The sequence below is a fragment of the Monodelphis domestica genome, chromosome 6, assembly GCF_027887165.1.
Source record: "Monodelphis domestica isolate mMonDom1 chromosome 6, mMonDom1.pri, whole genome shotgun sequence".
Classification (NCBI taxonomy): domain Eukaryota; kingdom Metazoa; phylum Chordata; class Mammalia; order Didelphimorphia; family Didelphidae; genus Monodelphis; species Monodelphis domestica.
Genome location: NC_077232.1, coordinates 80,971,392 through 80,991,528, shown reverse-complemented (window position 1 = coordinate 80,991,528; position 20,137 = coordinate 80,971,392). Strand labels below are relative to the sequence as shown.

At 43.3% G+C, this 20,137-nt stretch overlaps 1 protein-coding gene and 1 long non-coding RNA gene across 2 annotated transcripts in view; one reads left to right on the top strand and one right to left on the bottom strand.

The window, feature by feature from the left end:
- Positions 1-336: 336 nt before the first annotated feature.
- Positions 337-4,072, bottom strand: LOC130455028 (uncharacterized). The gene is made up of 2 exons (XR_008912805.1): positions 3,936-4,072; positions 337-495 (listed from the first exon to the last, which is right to left on the bottom strand). It is a non-coding gene; the product is annotated as an uncharacterized LOC130455028 (long non-coding RNA).
- The window catches only part of TNIP2 (TNFAIP3 interacting protein 2), a 29,623-nt gene continuing 13,552 nt past the window's right edge, over positions 4,067-20,137 (top strand). The window contains exons 1-2 of the mRNA XM_007496832.3: positions 4,067-4,474; positions 18,961-19,263. Coding sequence (XP_007496894.1) covers positions 4,067-4,474; positions 18,961-19,263 — 711 coding nt within the window. The remainder of the gene's footprint in view (positions 4,475-18,960; positions 19,264-20,137) is intronic.

Below are 20,137 nucleotides of genomic sequence, written 5' to 3'. Positions count from 1 at the left end.
AAACAACAACAAAAAGAAATAAAGTGAAATGTTTGTCTGCTTTCAAACTCCATCAGTTCTTTTCTCTGGGGGTGGACAGCATTTTTCATCATGAGTCCTTGAGGATTGTCTTGGATTGCCAAGAATAGCTAAGTCATTCACAATCGTTCATCATATAACATTGCTGTTACTATGTATAATACAACTGATTGTTTTCAATACGGATAAATTCGGTATCTTTTTGTGACAATTACTGTGTGTTTAGCCCTACATTACAATGAAGCAACACATGAAGATAATTGAGTCCTGCCTTCCAGGAGCATACACGTACCTACCTGGAGAAGATAAGACACATACCTGCAAAGCTGATATCTTGGGAGAACTTAAGGCAAGATCACTTTTTCATGATTCCAAATGGCCAGGCCTGGGAACTAGGACGCCAGGACTCTTTGTCATTAAGGCTCATTAACCTTGTAACTCTGGGTCCTTCCCTTATTTGGGTGGTGTTTTCCTTCCCTGTAAAAGAGGGGGTTGGACCTAGATATATTTATGCAACCCAGCAGAAGGTACTGAGACTTGTGGAGGGGAGGAAGTATATATATAAAACATTCTCCCCACCCCCCATAACCCTTACCTTCTTAGAATTGATACAGGTATCAATTACAAGGTAGAATTGGGGTGAGGGTTATGCAATTGGGGTTAAGTGACTTGCCCAAGGTCTCACAGCTAGGAAGTAGCTGAGGCTGGATTTGAACCCAGGTCCTCTCAACTCCAACCCTGGCCACAGAACCACCCAGCTGCCCCTGGTTTTTTACTATCTTATATATTCATTGACCAATGGGACTTAAGTCTTAAAGGAACTCAAGTATCTTGTTACACAACTCTAGACTGAGAACTGTAAGGAATCTCACATCTTAACTAATCTAACCTATACAACAGTAAGTATTTCTTCATGATTCCAAATGGCCAGGCCTGGGAACTAGCTCTTATAGAGCTTTATTTAATAATCTTCAGCGAAAAGTGAGACACTTCCTTTAGAGGCAGCCCATCCCATTTTCCCATTACTGTAATTATTAGGAAGTTTATCCTCTCATCCCCCCAGATTGGCTTCTCTTCAGCTTTCACTTAATGCTTCAAGTTCCCTGCTCCAGGGCAAAGAAGAATGAGGATAATCTCCCTTCTTTTTTATTTTTTCATTGTGGAGTAAATACTCCATCCCTCAAAAGTATTTTTTCTGTGCAAACATGGCAGAATGCAAAACGATCCATGACCATCTCCCAACTTGGTCATTTCTATTGATTGTCCTTCAGGCCTGGAACACTCTCCACCTTCTTAGCTAAAATCTTATTCTCCACAAGAAGCCTTTGCCATTTTACCCTCTGTTGATATCTCCAATTTATCTTATTTACAATCTTTTGGGGGGACATAGTTTTTTGCATGTTGACCAATTAGACTGAGCTTCTTGAGGGCACGGTTTGTTTTCTGTCTCTTTGTATCTTCAGTTCTTAGCCTTCAAGCCTTTGCAGGCTGGTGGGAAGTATAATTCAGACCCTGAGCAAGCTCAGCTATAGGGGAAAGCAGTCTCAGCTTAGCCTGGAATTTAGGAATAAATGCTTGACTCAAAACCATGAAGTATAATCTCTCTCCAAAACAATAGGTCTTGAAGACATACTTGAGGAAACTCATCACATCTCCAATTTCTTCATTGCTTCATGACCCCATTGGAGTGGTTTACCATATCCTTCTCCAGTTCATTTTACAGATGAAAAAAACAAAAACAAAAACAAAAAACAACAAAAAACCTGAGACAAACAGGGCTAAATAACTTGCCCAGGGTTGCAGAGTTAGTGTCTGTAGCTGAATTTGAACTCAGGAAGATAAATCTTTATGACTCCAGGAACAGTACTCTATCTGCTAGGCCACCTAGCTTCCTGATTTGAATCTCTTCACCTTTAGGCTAAACACTCCCAGTTTCAACAGATCCTGATATAGATGAGTTTGAAGCCCTTCACCATCTTGGTTTTTACTTCTGGACGGGATGATCAGTATCATTCCTCAAATGTGACACCTCAAACTGAGTAGAATATTCTAAATATGGTCTGATCAGGGTGGGAATATTGTCCCCTCTTTAATGAAACTCTCTCATTTGACAGATAAAGGAAGTGGGATCCAGAGATGGAAAATATCTTGACTAAGGGCAAAAGTGATTTGTTGGGCAGCTAAGTGGCTCAGTGGATTGAGAGTCAAGTGTAGAGATGAGAGGTCCTGGGTTCAGATTTAGCCTCAGATATTTCCTAGATGCCATTGCCCACCCATTACGACTCTTTTACCTTGAAACCTGCCTTGATTTTAAGTCAGAAGGTAAGGTTTGTTTTTTTACGTGACTAGTCTTGTAGTAAGATAAAACTAGAACGCAGGTCCTCCTATTTCAAGTCTCGGGTCCTAACTCCAAACCCAGGAACACTGCTTTAATTTTTAGAGTCCTTTATATACCTTTTTTTTTTAATTACATTTTTTCGAAGATTCACTTTTTCTCCCTCCCATATTCCTTCCCCCTCACCCCTAAAGAAAAGCAAAATTCCCCATTACAAACATGTATAGTCAAGCAAAACAAATTCTCACACTGGCCGTGTCAAAAAACAAAAAGGTCTTAATCTCTGCTCTGAATCCATCTCTTTACAGAAGCATAGACCTTTTTAGAGAGGAAATTACTAGAATTTGAAACCAGGTGTTGCTCTGGTTCACTTTGCTACTTTTACATCACCTACTAACAGATCCTGTCTTTCAAACTGAGGGGGGTTAGAATATATGATAAGAGATACCTTGGTCTATCGAGAAAAGCACATGAATTTGTAGTCAAAGGATCTGGATCTGAATTTCAGTAATCTATTCACTGATTGTATTACTTTGGGCAAGTCACTTCCCCTCCTTTGAGTTTCAGTTTCTTCATCTCTAAAATGAGGAGTTGGCCAAGCTTATCTCAAGGGCCTTCCAGTTCTCAATGTCAGGAGGCAGGGTGGAAGAAACAAAGGGAATAGCCCCCGCCCAACCATCAAAGGTTCCCAGGCTAGTGGGAAGCAAGAACTCAGACCCTGGGCAAGCTCAGCTACCGGGGACAGCGGCCCTGGCTGCGCTCTTCTTCCTTCTGTGGTTGTGCCAGGCCACATTGCAGTGTCCCGAAGACCCTCTTAGTCTGTGGGTCCCTGCGCCGGAAAAAAGGGCAGGGCAGGCTCCCTAGCAAGAGGAAAAGTCCCCGGGAATGCTCGGGGAGAGCCCCAGCAGGAAATTCCCGTTGGCGTATGCTCTGCAGTCGGGCCCCGCCCAGCACCGCTTTGGCCCTCCCCAGCCTCCTCCCCTTTGGGCTCACCAAGGTCTGCGCCGTCCCCCACCGCCCCCTGCCCCCCACTCCACTTCCCCAGACGCTGCTTAAAAGCATCTTGAGGTCCAGGGCCCCCGCCCCACCTCTGAGCCCCCCAGGAGCTCCCGCCTCCAGTCACAGTTCCAGACCAGCGGGGCTCCCATTTGATCCGAAACCCACCCCACTAATTAGCTTCCCCTTTCCTCCCTGAGCCTCCCGAAGGCCTTCAACCCCGGGAGCTCTCTTTGGGGCTGCTGAACCTCGATCCTCCAGCGGGCACTGACTCAGCTCCCTACCGGGTCCCCTCTGGGCCTCCTGCCAGGACTCTGAGCCTAGAGTCTCCATGGACTTCTTCGCTTTCCGAGCCCAGAGCCCCTCCTTTGCCTTCTGCAGAGCCTGAGGCCGGCTCCCTGCCAAGGACTCTCATACCCGAGCCCCCCGGAGAGTCGGAGTCCTGCGAAGACCTGCATCTCAGAACTCCTTCTGGGGCTCCTGCAAGGACCCTGAGCCCCGCGGAGTCTGAACCTGATTTCCTGATCGTCATCGCGGAGGCTCCTCTGCTTGGCCTCCTGCAGGGATTCGGGTCCCAGAACCCCACCTTGGCCTCCCGCGGATCCTAAGCTCAGCCCCTTGCAGGAGCTGTCAGCTCAAAGAGGTCTCTTGGACTCCGGTGGACTCCAGGGCCAGGGCCTCTCCCGGGCTCCGAGCTCAGCCCGGCTTCCCGCCGCCATGTCGTCCCTCCGCGCGGAAGATGCCGGCGCTGGCACGGAGGGCTCCAAGCCCGGCGCGGGTAGCGGGGAGACGCCCGCGGCCGAGCAACTGGAGGAGGCGGTGGAGCGGCTGCAGCGCGAGAACCGGCGGCTCCGGGAGCAGGCTCCGCGTGCGGCCGCGCTCTGCGGCCTCTACCACGAGGCCGTGCAGCAGCTGAGCTTCCTGCAGGGACAGTTGGCCTCCCGAGACGCCCTGGTGGCGCGCCTGCGAGCCAGCCTGGCCGCTTACGAGAGTTCCGGGCCGGGCCTGGGCCCCGGCCCCGCGCCGTCCCTCGTGGACGGACTGGTGGAGCAGGTGGGCCGCCTCAAGGAACAGCTCCGCGAGCAGGAAAGCAGTGCTCGCTCCCGGGAGGACAGGCTGGGGCAGGTAAGGGGATCCGGTCCCCCTCCCCCTCCCCCTCCCTGTCCCCCTTCCCACCTTCCTACTCCTGTCCTGAATTTCACCGCCCTCCAAGAGCTACACCTTACTGCTGGGGAACTATGAGAACTGGCCAAAGGGCAGGGCAGGCTGTTTGACTGGGTGGAGAGCCTCTTCAGGAAGTAAGCTCTCTCTCGCTGGAGGTGTTCAAGAACAGAAGGATGCATTTGTCAGGGGCACGTAGAGAGGATTCCTGCTCAGATATGGGTCATTCTAGGTGTTCTTTGGTTCTCTGGGGACAGTTCCAGCAGTCCCCAGATAGAAGGTACTATTTAAGTTGGGTAGAGAACTCCTCACCGCTACAGGTGTTCTGCTTAAGTGTAGGGGACTTCATAGAAGTCGGATCTGGTTGGCTAAGGTTGGTGCTTTCAAGATATGACTGTCAGAGCTAAAAAAGGACTTTGTAGGTGGGTCATCTAGTTCCATGCCTTCATTTAATTTAATTTTTTTATTTTATTAAAAAAAAAAACCTTACCTTCCGCTTGGAATCAATTGATTCCAAGGCAAAAGAGTGGTAAGGGCTAGGCACTGGGGGTCAAGTGACTTGCCCAGGGTCACACAGCTGGGAAGTGTCTGAGGCCAGATTTGAACCTAGGACCTCCCATCTCTAGACCTGGCTCTCAATCCATTGAGCTCCCCCCCCCCCCTTATTTTAGAAAGGAAGAAACTGAGGTCACTCAATCAACTAGTATTTATTTTGATTTCTTAAAATCCTGACTTTCTGTCTTAGAATCTATCCTAAGGGCTAGGCAATTAGGGGTAAGTGATATGCCCAGGATCAGTCAGGAAGTGTATGAGGTCAAATTTGAACTCAGGACCTCTGGTTTCCAGACCTGGCTCTCTATCCCCTGAATCACCTAGCTGCTGTAGCTAATGTATTAAACAGAGATTTTCTGCTGGGCACTGTGCTAAGTCTAGATAAATTAATTGATGTTATTTCTCAAGTTTTGTGACAAATTCCCAGACCACTTTGAACTTTTTACTATCAACAGGGCCCCCAGTTCTTTCATTGTTAAAAAAATATATAATTTAATTACTAGCTGTGTGACTCTGGACAAATCACTTAACATTTCTGTGCCTTAGTTTGTTCATTTGTAAAATGAATGTATTAGACTTGTTGACCTTTAAGATGCCTTCCAACAACAAATCTGTCATCCTATGACTCAGTCTTTTCCTTTAGTCTTTTCAAGAAAAAAAAAATCCTGGCTTCATTGAAACAGAAAAAGCATAGCACTGGAGTTTGGAGTGTATGCTCCTTGGATTATCAGTAGTAGAAAGACTTCGAACCATCTACTATGTATCATTCCCCTATTATATCAGAAGCCTCTTCTCTAGAAAATTCAATTGAAAATCATTTGCCTGGATGTCTCTCTTAGGTTTCCCCATTTGTTAAGTGAGGGAGTGGAAGTGCCCTGGATAATCTCCAAAGTTTCCCCGTGCTCTAAAAAGGGATTGTAGGCCACTGAATGTTTTAGCTGAGAGGCACCTTGGGGATTATTTAGTCTGGTCCAACCCCCTCATTTAGTAGATGGGGAAACCCAATAGAGGCACCTAGGCAAACAAGGCTGACTTTCAATTGTGTTCACTAGAGAAGGAGAATCTAGGATTCTGTGATCCTTATTGGATGGTTCTTTTATCATTTACCTTCCCTTTCTCCCTCTCCCCCCAAATACAAGGGAGATTTAGAAAATCTTGATGATGATTCTGTCATTTATTCAGTTTCTAGGAAACTATGAAATCCCCTATGACTATGGATGAAGGGAGAGATTAACATGTTTAATATTAAGGATTGGTTTGGCTACCAAGTTCACTTTTAGCACCTCAAATTATACTGGGGGCAGGTATTTTCCATTATCTTGTACCCCTTCCTATTTGTCCCCAAGCAAAAGAAAATTTGATTTCAAAGGGAGATCTGACTTAAGCCAGGAATAGCATTAAGAAGGTCTTAAATTTGTCACCAAAAGTTTTAAAAAGATAAAATTAAAATTTCAAAACAAGAGTCCTAAACTGAGATGTTAAAGACCAGAGTACTTTTTTTAAAAAAGTTTTCTTGATGCTTAAAAAAAAATCACTCACTTTGCATCATTCCCTATTCCCATAAAACCGACATTTGTACAGTTGAGCAAAAGAGACAGACACATTGACTTTATCTCAGAAGCTGTGGCTCATTCCACACTTGTAGTTCACCATCTCACTACCAATCTCACTATTCCTTACTATGAGATGGGTTTTTTTTAACTCTTACCTTTTGTCTTAGAATCAAAACTCAGAATTGACAAGGATCAGCCTTAAGGCAGAAGAGTGGTAAGGGCTAAGCAATTGAGTTTAAGTGACTTGCCCAGGATCACACAGCTAGGAAATGTCTGAGGCTAGATTTGAACCCAGGACCTCCTATCTCCAGACATGGCACTCTAAACTCTGAGTCACCTAACTGCCCCAGGAGATAGATTTTTAGTTTTGATCCTCTAGTATTTTACTTATAGGGTAAAAAGTGGCCATTGTCCAAGATCTAAGTTCTTATGAGACCAGGGACCTCTAACAACTGTATGACTTTGGACAAGTCGTGCCCACTCTTTGATCTTCATTTTCCCCACCTGAGATCCTTTCTAGTTCTTGCATCCTATTTCTTTGATTCTCTAATAAATGGGGCAAAGTTTGACATTTTTGAGAGGACTGAACTTCATGACACTTAGTTTTCATTGAAGTATTTTAAGCATATACTCAAGCTTGAAGCAATGATGAAAAATGATGAGCTTTCTTCACTACTCCAAGGATCTGTAATTTTGTCAGTGTAGTTGCTCTTGGACATTTTTCTGAACTCCTTACTTACTCTCCCTCAGCCAGCAAAACATAGTCAATTGCCAAACCTTGCTCTTTCAACCTTCACAGCATCCCTGACATGTGCCCCTTTTCTCCACTCACACAATCACCAACTTAGTTCAGTCTTACTTCACTTGTCTCTTAGATGATTGCAACAGCCTTTTAATTGATCTCTCTTCTACAAGTCCCTCACCACTCCAGACCATTCTACCCAAGGCAGCCAAATAATTTTCCTTATGGGCATATCTGTGACTTCCTTGCTCAGTCTACTCCCATGGCTTCCGAATATCTCCACAACAAAAGATAACTCCTCCATTAAGCATTTGAAGTCTTACACAATTGGTCCCAGCCTATCTTTCTGGTTTCATTGGATATTACTCTCTCCTGCATTCTGGAATCCAACCAAACTGGTCTGTTTCTCATCCAAGATGCTCCATCTCTCACCTCTGTCTCAGCACTATCTCCTGTCTGGAATGCATTGCCTCTCCTTAGTAGAGCTCTTCTCTTCCTTCAACGTGTAGCTGGGGAGGTGGGATAACTAGGTGCCTCAGTGAATAGAGAGTAAGGTTTGGAGATAGGAGGGGGGGTGTTCTGTGTTCAAATCCAGCCTCAGACACTTCCTAGCTGTGTCCTAGTCCTGGTTCAGATCCAGTTTCAGATACTTCCTAGCTGTGTGACCCTGGGCAAGTCACTTAGACTCAGTTGCTTGGCCCTTACCACTCTACTGCCTTGGAACTGATAACTGGTAAAGGTTTAAAAAAAAAAAAGGATTTAGGTGGGGAATTATCTTTTTCCATTAAGATTTTCCTGATTTTCCCAATTGCTTGCCCCTCCCTCTTAAACTATCTTGTATTTAACTACTTTGTATGTATTTGTATGTATGTATGTATGTATGTATAACTTCTTTTTATGTATGTTGCCTCCTCCATTACAATGTGTACTCCTTGCTAGAATAGCTTGTTTCATTCCTTGCACTTATGTCCCTAAGTATATAATAGCTGTTAACATGTACTTTTTTTTTTAAACCCTTACCTTCTGTTTTAGAATTCATACTAAGTACAACCCAGAGGAATTGCTTGTCAGCTCTGGGAGTGGAGAGGGAAGAGAGGGGAAAGAAAATTAATCATGTAAACATGGAAAAATATTCTAAAAAATAAATAAAATGAAATAATTGATATCAATTATTAACCAAGCCAGAAGAATGGTAAGGGATTGGCAATTAGGTTTAGTTAAGTAAGAGACTTACCCAGAATCACACATCTAGGTAGTGTCAGAGGCTGAATTTGAACCCAGAACCTCCCATGTCCAGGTCTGGGTCTCTATCCACTGAACCATCTAGATGCTCCTTAATGTGTACTTACTTATTGAACAGTATTGATCCCTACGTAGGTCCTGGAAAACTGCTGTGACTAAAACATCCACCTTTCCAGGATCCCTCCTCCCCAGCAGCAGCCCATTTGTGGATGAATCAGGCTGGTCCTTAGACAATAGGCATACAATAAGGGTCATTGCCAGGCAGATCCTGCAGCTTTTCCCACCTTTGTGGGACCTGCTGGAGTAAAGCTTCTTAAAGTTAGCTCCTTAGCATGATGAGACTTGGAGTGGGAGAATGTATAATAAAAATAATCATACTTTGATTTTGTACAGCACTTAAAACAGTGTGCTTCTCTATCTGTTAACCCCTTTTGATCCTCAAAACAGTCTTGAGACAGTCTCCATTTTATCATAGGAGGATACTGAGTCTGCAGAAGGCTGAATAATTTTCCCACAACCAAGTGGCAAATTAGTAGTGTTTCTGGGTTCAGAGAAATCTTTGAGTTGGAAGGTGACCTTCTGCATCAGGGCTTCTTAACCTCTGGTGTGTCATAGGTCCCTCTGGCAGTCTGGTAAAGCATTTGGACCCCTTCTCAGAATCAGTTTCTTAAATGAATGAAATCAACTACGTAGGATTACAAAGGAAACCAATCATATTGAAATAACGTCAATATACATATATATATATATATTTATTTGTAACTCACATACTCCATATGAAGAACCCCTGCTTGGCACCAAATAGGCCAGCCTCTTAACCCACGCAGACGGAATCCCCTCTCTTGCCTCCCTGCTAGGTGTTCTGTCAATCTTTCCTCCTGTGCACTTTCCACAACACCTCACTTTCACCACAAGTACTACAGGAAGCCAGCCCTCTGGTAAAGGGAGGGGATTAGATGGATGGTCTCTAAGATCTAAGATTGCAGCTCGAAGATTTCTATGGGTCTGTGAAATGTGAGAAGCCGGGAATCCCCAGATCATACTTTGAAAGCTGCCTTTGCATGACACCCCGGAAAATGGATTATTTTTGGTGCACCAGACGCTGGGCTGTTCTTGATGTTAATACACTCACCTGACTCCCTCAATTTGCTTTAGTTTTTTGTTTTTTCATTATTTGTAGTCAGAGTGGTGAAGTTGAGTTCATTAGTCACTGTGCATTGATTAAATGCCTATTGTATGCCAAGAACTGCCAACCTGAGTATTAGACAAAGAGTCTAGATTTCTGGGCCAGGAGCTTGGCTCCTATCCTTGCTGGTTGTATTACGCTCTGGCTCCTGTCCTAGCTATTACACTACCTGTATGATCCTGGGCAAATTACTTTATCTTTATTTTTTTGCGAACCATTACTTTCCATCTTAGAATCAATACTGTGTATTGGTTCTAAAGCAGAAGACCAGTAGGGACTAGGCAGTGGGGGTTAAGTGACTTGCCCAGGGTCATACAGCTAGGAAGTGTCTGAGGTCACATTTGAACCCAGGACCTCCCATCTCTGGGCCTGGCTGTCAATCCACTGAGCCACTTAGCTGCCCCTACTTTATCTCTTTGAGGCTCAGTTTCCTCATCTCTTCAGTGGGATAATAACACTTACATTAGCTACCTCTGAGGCTGCTGTAAGGAAAGTATCTCTATGAATGGTAGCTAGTCTTAAATTGTGTAAAGAGAGCTTTGCAGTTGCACATGTGTTACCTTCCCCTAAATCATCAATTAGGCTGTTTTCTCTGTTCCTGCCTTCTGCCATAAGTAAGGTGGTACAGAGAAGCTTGCCACTGAATGTGGCAGGAGCCTGAACTGAGAGAAAATCATTGTTGTCTGTATACTTTTTTTAAACCCTTACCTTCAATCTTAGAATCCATACATAGTAAGGAAAGTAGAAGAGTGGTAGGAGCTAGGTAAGTGGGGTTAAGTGACCTTCCCAGGGTCGCACAGCTAGGAAATGTGTGAGGCCAGATTTGAATCCAAGACTTCCCATCTCTAGACCTGACTCTATATCCGCTGAGCCACCTAGGTGACTATTGAATTTATATTAGAAGTTCTGTTAACCAGTTCTGCTGGTGCATGTCTCTGTGTGTATATAAATAATTCCTGTTTCTCCAAATAAATAGTGCAATGCTTTACTCATAACAGCCCCATGAGGTGGGAGTATAAGTATGATTATCCCCATTTTATAGACAGCCAAACTGTGGTTCAGAAAGGGGGTGATTTTTTCATCACACTGCTCCATGAGTTAGTGAGCCAAAGTGATAGATAATCAAACACACCACACACATAAATATGGAATGTAAATTAGAATATAAAATCATGGGAAGCCTTAAAGTATTGAAGTCAAACTCTTATTTTAATAGAAGAAATTGGGGGAAGGAAATAAATAGCCCAGGGTGACATTGTGGCAAAGCTGGAATTTGAAGTGGGGTAGAAAAGATGCCTGGACTAACTGAAAGTCTGAATTCTAGTCCCAGTTACACGCCCTTCAGTGAATCTAAAATTACTCTTTTGGTCTTAGTTTTCTCTTCTGTAAAATGAGGAGGTTGGATTAGATTAGATGATCTCTGAGGAGCCTTATAGCTCTAATCTTCTGGTATTTTAGGAAAGTGTGGTTCCTTCTACTATATCATCCTGGAAATCCATGGGCACTATAACAAATAGAAGGTGTGTGTTTGTGTTGTGTGTGTGTGTGTGTGTATGTGTGTGTGTTTTGGCTTGGCTTTGGTTCTGCCCCAGACTTCTTAACCAGATTGTATTAAGTAAGCTCTTTACTGTGAAATTTGTGTTACTATATTGAAAATCAATCTGAAGAACAGAAGAAGTAGCCACTTTTAGACTTGCTCCAGTGACCAGGGTCTGGTGACCCACATTGTCATCATTTGTAAAGAAGGAATTCCAGGTCGGGTTTGGCCATTACTGGACCATAATAAACATTGGAGGAGAACATTTATTGGAGAATTGCCCACAGTGAAGTAGTTATGGTGGCTCATTTTTCCATAGCAGTTTTTGGTTTGAAAGCCAGTGGGATATGGTGGGAAGATTGGGCAGATTTGCACTAATGTTAAGTAGGTGAGCAGTGCTATAAAGAAAGGAAAGCTTCCTTTTTCAACTGCTTCCTTTTAAAGATGGCTTGACTCATTTAAAAAAAAAAAAGAAGAAGGGGGTTGGAGGAAAATCCCTAAAAGCTCTTTTCTATTAGGATGAGATAACCTAGGGCCATGATAATGAATCTATGGCACTCATGCCAAATATGGCACGCAAAGACCTCTCTGTGGGCACACAAGCTGTCACTTGCTGCAGCTACTCCCTTCCCTCTCTCCATCACATCTCCTTGCCCTCATGCCCAGCAGCCCAATGGAAGTGCTTACTCCCTCCCTGAGCAGAGCACCTGGTCTACTCCCCTTCCTTTTTCCCTCCCTTGCCTGGGGTAAGGTGGGGAGGCGATCTGGGGGATGTAGGGCATAGTACGAAGTCTGGGGGGTGGGGAGGTGGGGCAAGGCATTCAGTGTCTAAAAATTTCTAAAAGGCTTGGCATCACTGTCTAGGGTGATGGACTCAAAGTCTTCCTTCTGCTTTGTAGTTGAAGCCTTTCTAGCTTGGCTTGTGAGAGGGCAAAGTTAAAGCTCAAAGCTGGGGCTTTTGACTCCAAGTTCAGGCTCCTTTCCCTCTACAAGGCTTATGGGTCAGAGTCTTTGAAGCTGAAATTTTGAAATTTAATTTCGGAGTGGGGAAAAACTATCTAGTCCTTAAAACATGTCTGGGCCAAACTCCAGAATGTCTTTCCACATCTTCCTCTAGTTTCTTGCTTATCTGCTCCCGTGGTTACATTGTTTTTGTCCAGCTAGTCCAGGGGTTCTTAACCCTTCTTGTGTCACAGACCCCTCTGGAAGTCTAGGGAAGCCCATGAATCTCTTTTCAACATTATATTTTTAAATGCAGAAAATAAATATGTGGAATTCCAGAGGGAGCCAATTATATTGAAATAGTTATCAAAATATTTTTTAAAAATACATACAAGTTCACAAACTCATTATGAAATCCTGAGCTAGTAGAATGACACTCAGGAATATATAAACAAAAAAGACATCTCTAGTTATGTCCTCTTACTCTGAACAAAACCAAGTGTCTCTAAAGGGGGATAACCTCTCTGTCAGTGAGCCTGCAGAGAAATTGAAAGCTAGGAATTCAGGGAGAAAGCTTCAGCTGTCATTTATTATGGCCCAGAAATGGTATGCCCAACGTTTGTCCTTTGCAGTCTGAACTGCCCACATGCCTTCATCTGAATAGGCATTTACTCCCTCCATGCAGGTCACAACCCCAACAATGGTTTCTAGGGTAGAACTGGTAGAACAATTCCAGGTGATTAATAGCTCACGCTGATGGAATCCTTTTTATGGGTTGCAAAGAGCTTTTCTTTTACAGGAAGCCTTTCCCAACCCCTCTTCATTCTAGTGCCTTCCCTCTGTGAATTACTTCCTATTTATCCTGTATATATATATATATATATATATATATATATATATATATATATATATATATATATATATATATATGGAGAGAGAGAGAGAGAGAGAGAGAGAGAGAGAGAGAGAGAGAGAGAGAGAGAGCTTGTTTTATGTTTTTGTATGTTGTCTCCCTCATTATATTATAAGATCCTTGCAGGCAAGAACCTCCTTTTACCTCTCTCTGTATCCTTGTGCTTAATACAGTGATTGGCACATAGTAGGCACTTAATAAATGTTTATAAACTTTACCTCATTCATAGAGGTCCTGGGGTGACAAACCCTCAGTCTTTCACCAGACCTGTATGTGAAGCCTTTACAATCCAATAGGACCTTCCAGACCTTACTCACTGTCGCTATAGTTCTCCAAGAACCCTGGGAAACTTCCATGGCATGATGGGGACTTTAATGGAGAACTACTCACAATGATAGCTCACAGTTCCATTGCCATTTATGGTTTGTGAGATCTTGGGGAAAATATTAAGTCTATTTTTTCATCAGCCAAGATTTGGGTTTAAATCTTCCCTCTGACCCTTACTAGCTCTATGACCCTGAGCAAGACCCTTAATCTCTCCAAGCCTCAGTCTTCTCTTCTATAAAATGGAAGTAATAATTTTTGTAATTCCTACCTCATAAGGTTGTTTAGGGGATCAAGTGAGAGTCATGTTGTATATATAAAGCCCTTTGAAAACTTCAAAGCTCAATGGAAATGCCAACTATTATTATTGCAGGGTGCTTTTTGCCACAATTCTGTGAGGAAAGTAGTGAAAATATTATCTGTATTTTGCATATGAGTAAACTGATCCTCAAATAGGATTAGTGACTTTTTCCACGGTCACATGACTAGTGTGCAGTCGAATCTAGATTTGTCAGTTGCCAATTCAGCATCCTTTCATTTAATAAGATTCATTCAGCCAGACATTTCTTAAGCACATGCTGTATGCAATAAATCCTGCTCTGTGCTGGGCAAGATGTAAAGACAGAGAAGGTCAGGGTCTTCAAGAGCTTTCCAGTTTTCCCTTTTACCACGTTGTTTTTTCACTTGACCTGCCCTAATTTAGTTTCAGGGGCTTGGTGGTGTCTTAGTCTCTGGCAGTCTGTTGAAGCCTCTGGACCTTTCTCAGAATATGGTTTTTAAATGACTAAAATAAAATAGGTAGGAAAACAATTACATTAAAAATGATTATCTAAATACATTTATGCATGTCTATTTATATATAAAGATATCAAGTTAATTAGACCTGCTCAAGGATTCCAAGCCAGAGGGAAACTTAAAGATGATCTGGGGGTAGCTAGGTAGCTCTGTGGATTGAGAGCCAGGTCCAGAGATGGGAGGTCCTGAGTTCAAATTTGACCTCAGACCCTTACTTCCTAGGTGTGTGACTCTGGGCAAGTGACTTAACCCCAGTTGCCTAGCCCTTATCACCCTTCTGTCTTGGAACCAATACTTAGGATCCATTCTAACAGAAGGTAAAGGTTTAAGTCTGGTTTGACACAGCCCTAGTCACATCTCCATTCCATAATTTTATATAGAAAAAATATATTTTATATAGAAATTATATAGAAGAAATCTTGAGTTTCAAAGAGAAGATGTGACTTGCTCAGGGTCACTCAGATAGCATGGAGCAGGGCTGAGGTTGAGCCTCGGGCTCTCAGCTTTCTTTCCCCAGCTGACGACACGTCTGTGTTTCATCAGTCATCTTCATCTTCCTACATTTGGGGCCCAGGGCGACTAGAGCTGTGTCAAACCAGACTGAAACCCCTACCTTCTGTTAGAATGGATCCCAAGTATTGGGTCCAAGGCAGAAGGGTGGTCACACAACTCTGTGAGAGCCTGATTTATCAAGTATCATTGGATACTTTTATGCCCCTGGAATAAATATTCTTTGGCATATCTAATTCTGTTATCTTTGATCAGTTTGGTTTGCTCCTCCCAGTGGGCAAGCCCATGTTTAGTCCTGAATAGACTTCAGGTGGGAAGCCACTGGACACCCCCGGCAGCAGCCAAGTCTAATGGGGCAGCTCCTAGATGCCCAGATGGCATGGAGGGCCTGGGCACGCACAGGATACCTGCATGGCAATCATAACTGAACAGAGCATATCAAACTTCATCTAAAGGGAGGACTTCCCCTCTTGTCTTCTGAAGAAATGAAAGACCCATCCCAAACCCTCACACTTTCCAGTCATGCTTATTCAAGCCTATTAATGTTTAAAAGTTTCTAATGAGGAACTTGTGATGCTGACAAACCAGTTTTCAACGTGATTCTCCCCCACCCCTCTTTTCAGTGCCCAAAGTCCTGGCCACATCATCAGTCACCTCAAAGTTCCCCCAGCCAGAAAGACCCAAAGAATGGAGGCAATGGCCCAGAAGCAAAGGATTGGAGATTGCCCTTTGTTTTCAATGACGGGGCACCCCAACTTTCTCTAGCATCTTTAAGGCTTAGACAGCACTTTCCCAACAGTATTGCAGAGTACCTAGTGTTGATTTAGAACTCAGAGGGACCTTAGAGCCTATCTGGCCAAACATTCTCATTTTACAAATGAGAACACTGAAGCTCAGAGAAGTTTGGTAGCTCTAGTTAAATAACTCACTCTTGACACTCCCCCTTACCTCCCCCTGACTGTTTCCTTGTCGAGTCCACCACATTTTTTACTCCAAACTCTGTGTACTTATATAATATGCTTATATACATGTGTGTTTATGTGTATTCAACTCTCCCCTGCCTTCTTCATAGAAGAGTGATAGCTTTTAAGATAGCTGGGTGTCTCAGTGGATTGAGAGTCACTCCTGGAGACAGGAGGACCTGGGTTCAAATCCAACCCTTCTTAGCTGTGTGACCTTGGACAAGTCACTTAATTCTGTTTTCCCAGCACTTACCACTCTTCTGTCTTAGAGTTCTTACTGATAGAAAGTAAGGGGGGAAAAGAAAGAAAGAGTTTAAAAAAGAAGAAGGACATTGGCAAATAAGGATGTTCTGAGGAAGGTGATAAATCTACAATTCTGCCACATAAGGAATGATCACTAGAGCTGAGGATTTTTAGATTAGAGAAGACTTGAAAGAGGAAGAAGGGGGCAGCTGGGTAGCTCAATGGATTGAGAGCCAGGCCTAGAGATGGGAAGTCCTGGGTTCAAATCTGATCTCAGACACTTCCCAGCTGTGTGACCCTGGGCAAGTCACTTAACCCCCATTGCCCAGCCCTTACCTCTCTTCTGCCTTGGAACCAATACACAGTATTAATTCCAAAATAGAAGGTAAGGGTTTAAAAAAAAAGAAAGAAAGAGGGAGGAAACATGATCAGAAGCCCGTTGAAAGCTAAAATATCATTTTTTAAAATCCCTTACACTCTTTTTTAGAATTGATACTGAGTATCAGTTCCAAGGCAGAAGAATGGTAAGGGCCAGGCAATGAGGGATAAGTGACTTGCCCAGGATCACACAGCCAGGAAGTGTCTGAGGCCAGATTTGAACCCAGGACCACCTATCTCCAGGCTTGATTCCCAATCCACTGAGTCAACTAGTTATCTCAGGAATATTATCTTAAAGTTCATCTAATCCAACCCTGTCACTGATAAGTAAGGAAAGGAAAGCCTAGAGAGTAATGTTTGAACTCCCTTCAAGCCCTAAATCTATCTTGTGACTTCAAGGTTACACCATGAGTGACTAGCCAAGCCAGGTTTCAAGGTTTGGAGGTTTTTTGATATCACTTCCTTACCCACCTACCTTTATCCCCCACCCCAGTGTTGGGTACTTTCTATTATACCAAGCTGAAAACTGCCTTCAGATAATGAAGGGCTCCCATGTCAGTCAACAGATATTTATTAAGCATCTCCTGTGTGCCAGGTGCTAAAGAGTTAAAAGTAGCCACATTCTGGGTCACTCCAGAGGGCCGAAGTAGAACCATGGAGTTGAAGTTGAAGGCAGATTTCAGCGTCATATTAAAGAAGAGCTTTATGAAAATCAGAGCAGCTTCTAAATGCAATGAGCTCCCTTGTTCCTGGATATGTTCACGCAGAGCCTTTGACCTGTTGGGAATATCCTAATAGAGATTTTTGTGATGAATGGAACACTGGGCTGGGTGATCTCCAAGGTCCCTTGGATCTCTGAGCCTATGGTTCTAGAAGAGGAAATTCCATTCAATTCACTGAGTGTTTTTTGAGGACCTCCCATGGACTATTTGCTGGGGATATAAAGGCAAAATTGAAGATAATCTGTACCTTCCAGGAGCTTCTATTCCACTGGAGGAGGAATAAAGAAAGAAAAAATGTAGACCAAGGAATTTCAGAGAGTGGGAGGGAGAGAGTACTAATCCCTGAGATTGTAAGTAAAGGCCTTATGGAAGAAGTAGCACCTAACACGTGCCTTAAAGGAATCCTGTATTTTGAGAGGAGAGAGAACATTCTAAGCATGGGGCTCATTCCATGAGCCTGGGCAAAAGCATGGAGGTTGGAGAAGCAATATTGTGTGTTTGGAATTTAATTCAAGAAAGAATTACCTAATGAAAGGCATCATCTATATATTTTGCCAGATGATGCCTTCTGTGGTATAGGGAGGGGAAGAAGGGCTGAGTAAAAAATTAATCAAAAAAATCATCTAAGGGCAGCTACATGGCTCAGTGGAGAGACAGCCAGGCCTAAAGAGTCATGTCCTGAGTTCAAAACTGATCTCAGACATTTCCTAGCTGTGTGATCCTGGCCAAGTCACTTAACCCCTATTGCCTAGCCCTTACCACTCTTCTGTCTTAGAACCTTAGATGCTCAGTATTGGTTCTAAGACAGATAGGTTTTAAAAAAAGAAACTATTACAATGGTTGTAAGGAAAATAGTTTGTAAATCTTAAAGGACTATAGAAAAGGAAGTTTCTGTTCCTATTATTAATTCATTCCCTTTTTTCCTAAGCAGTGCTTTAATGGAATTGAAATTTTAGAACAGGAAGAAGCCTTAGAAGTAATCTTGTTCAACTCCATCAATATATCTGATGAGGAAACGGAGTCAGAGAGAGAGAGAGATGCAATTTAACTAAGGTCACACCGAATGGATGGTAGAGTCAGGACTTGAATCCTGGTCTGCTGGGATAACGAGTGAAATCAGACATTTGGGTGTCATCCTTTTGGAAAAAACAAAAACAAAACCCTCCCCTTCCTTACTAATATGTTCCAGTGGCTTGCTTCTACTGTGATTAGGAGGTTCTGATTTTTCTAATTCTTGGGTTTCTCCCCATTTTAAGCAATAGGAAGAGGTAGAAAGAAAGGCGAGAGAGGAGGGGCTGTGTCATTGGCAAGCATGGAGCGAGGAGACGATGTCACAGCTTATGGATTGATGAAGTCTCATGGGTTCACATTTTTGGGGGGGGACGACTAACCTTTTTATGCAACTTTGAATTTGACAAGCAGGAAATTGATGATGATTGTCAGGTTTGGGGTTTTCTTTTTTCGGGGCTTTTAAGAAATGACTGAGGGGGAGGGGGAGGATTTCTTCCCCTACTCCCTCATCACAAACTCTTCAAGCCTCAGCACTTAGTCATTTGTCAAGTAGTTTGACTACTATGCAAAATTCTTTGATGACACAAAATGCACAATTGTGTTCTAGCTCATGAAAACTAAATGGAAGATAGAATTTCAGAATTAAAAACATTCTAGGCAGAAAAACTCCCTGGTTAACGATTAGATTTAAAAAATGGGGCTTGGCTAGGAGTCCATTTGGCCCATAATGATGGTGAATTCCTCCGGCTATACCAGTGGCATTCTTGAATTCTAGGGGACTTCCATAGCTAGTGCCCTCTACTCTACTCACCTGGACTTGGTGAAATGTCTTCTTTAGGAGGTGCAGAAACTGAACCAGCAGCTGGAAGAGAAAGAGAGCGAGCTGCAGAGGCTGCTCAGGGAGCCCCAGCACGAGCGGGACCGAGAGATCCTGCTGCTGCAGAGGAGTTTGGCAGAGAAAGCAAAGGCCCAGGCGACCAGCGAGGTGCTCTGCCGGTCCCTGACCGATGAGACCCATCAGCTCCGGAGAACTCTGGCTGCCACCGCCGAGATGTGCCAACACCTTGTCAAGTGTCTGGATGAGAAGCAACGATCTGGAGGGCACGGGGAGGAGAAACCCGCCTTGGAAAGATCGAATAAGGTTTGTTTATCTGTAAAATGAAGGGCTTAGATTCAATAATGCTCAACCTTACTCTTCTCATCTGTAAAATGGGAATAATAATGGTGCACCACCTCCTAGGGTTATTTTAAGGACATCACTCTCAAAATTTAGAAGTGCAACTAGACAATGAGTTTTGTACATTTATATACACACACATATATGTATATATACTCACAATATGCACCCTTATATATGTTTATAGATAAATATATGTACATATAAAATACACACATATATATGTATCTGCCATTGGGTAAACTCTTTAGGTTGTCCATGGAACTGTGTGTCCCAAAATGGATGAGACATTTTTTATCCACTTCGTTTTTCCTGTGTGAATAGTCCATCTTCTTTAGAGGGTGATAAAGCATGTGTATAGATAAATCCGTTACAGATTAAAGTATAAGAAGTCCATAGGAAGAGCACAAAAATGCCATGAGATCAAATGAGGTAGAAATCACTTCCCATTTAAGGGATTAGGGAAGGCTTCATGGAGGAGGTGGCTTTTGAGCCAGGCCTTCAAGTCTACAGACAAAAGTAGGGAGTAAAGGTCATCTTGGCATAAGGAACAGAATAAAAAAAAGCATGAGACTCCTCCAGAGTACGGCAGATTATCCATTTTGACTGGACAGTAATGTATATGATGGGGGGGAAAATCGTGATATAAAGGTAGAAGTCAGCTTGGTGCCTGATTGTGGAGGGCCTTGAGTGCTTGGCTAAGAAGTTTTCTTTATTTGGTGAACAAAGGGGAGTCACTTCACCCTGTTGGCCTCAGTTTCCTCATCTGAAAAATGAGCTGGAGAAAGAAATGACAGACCACTCTACTATCTTTGCCAAGAAAACCCCCAGTGAAGTC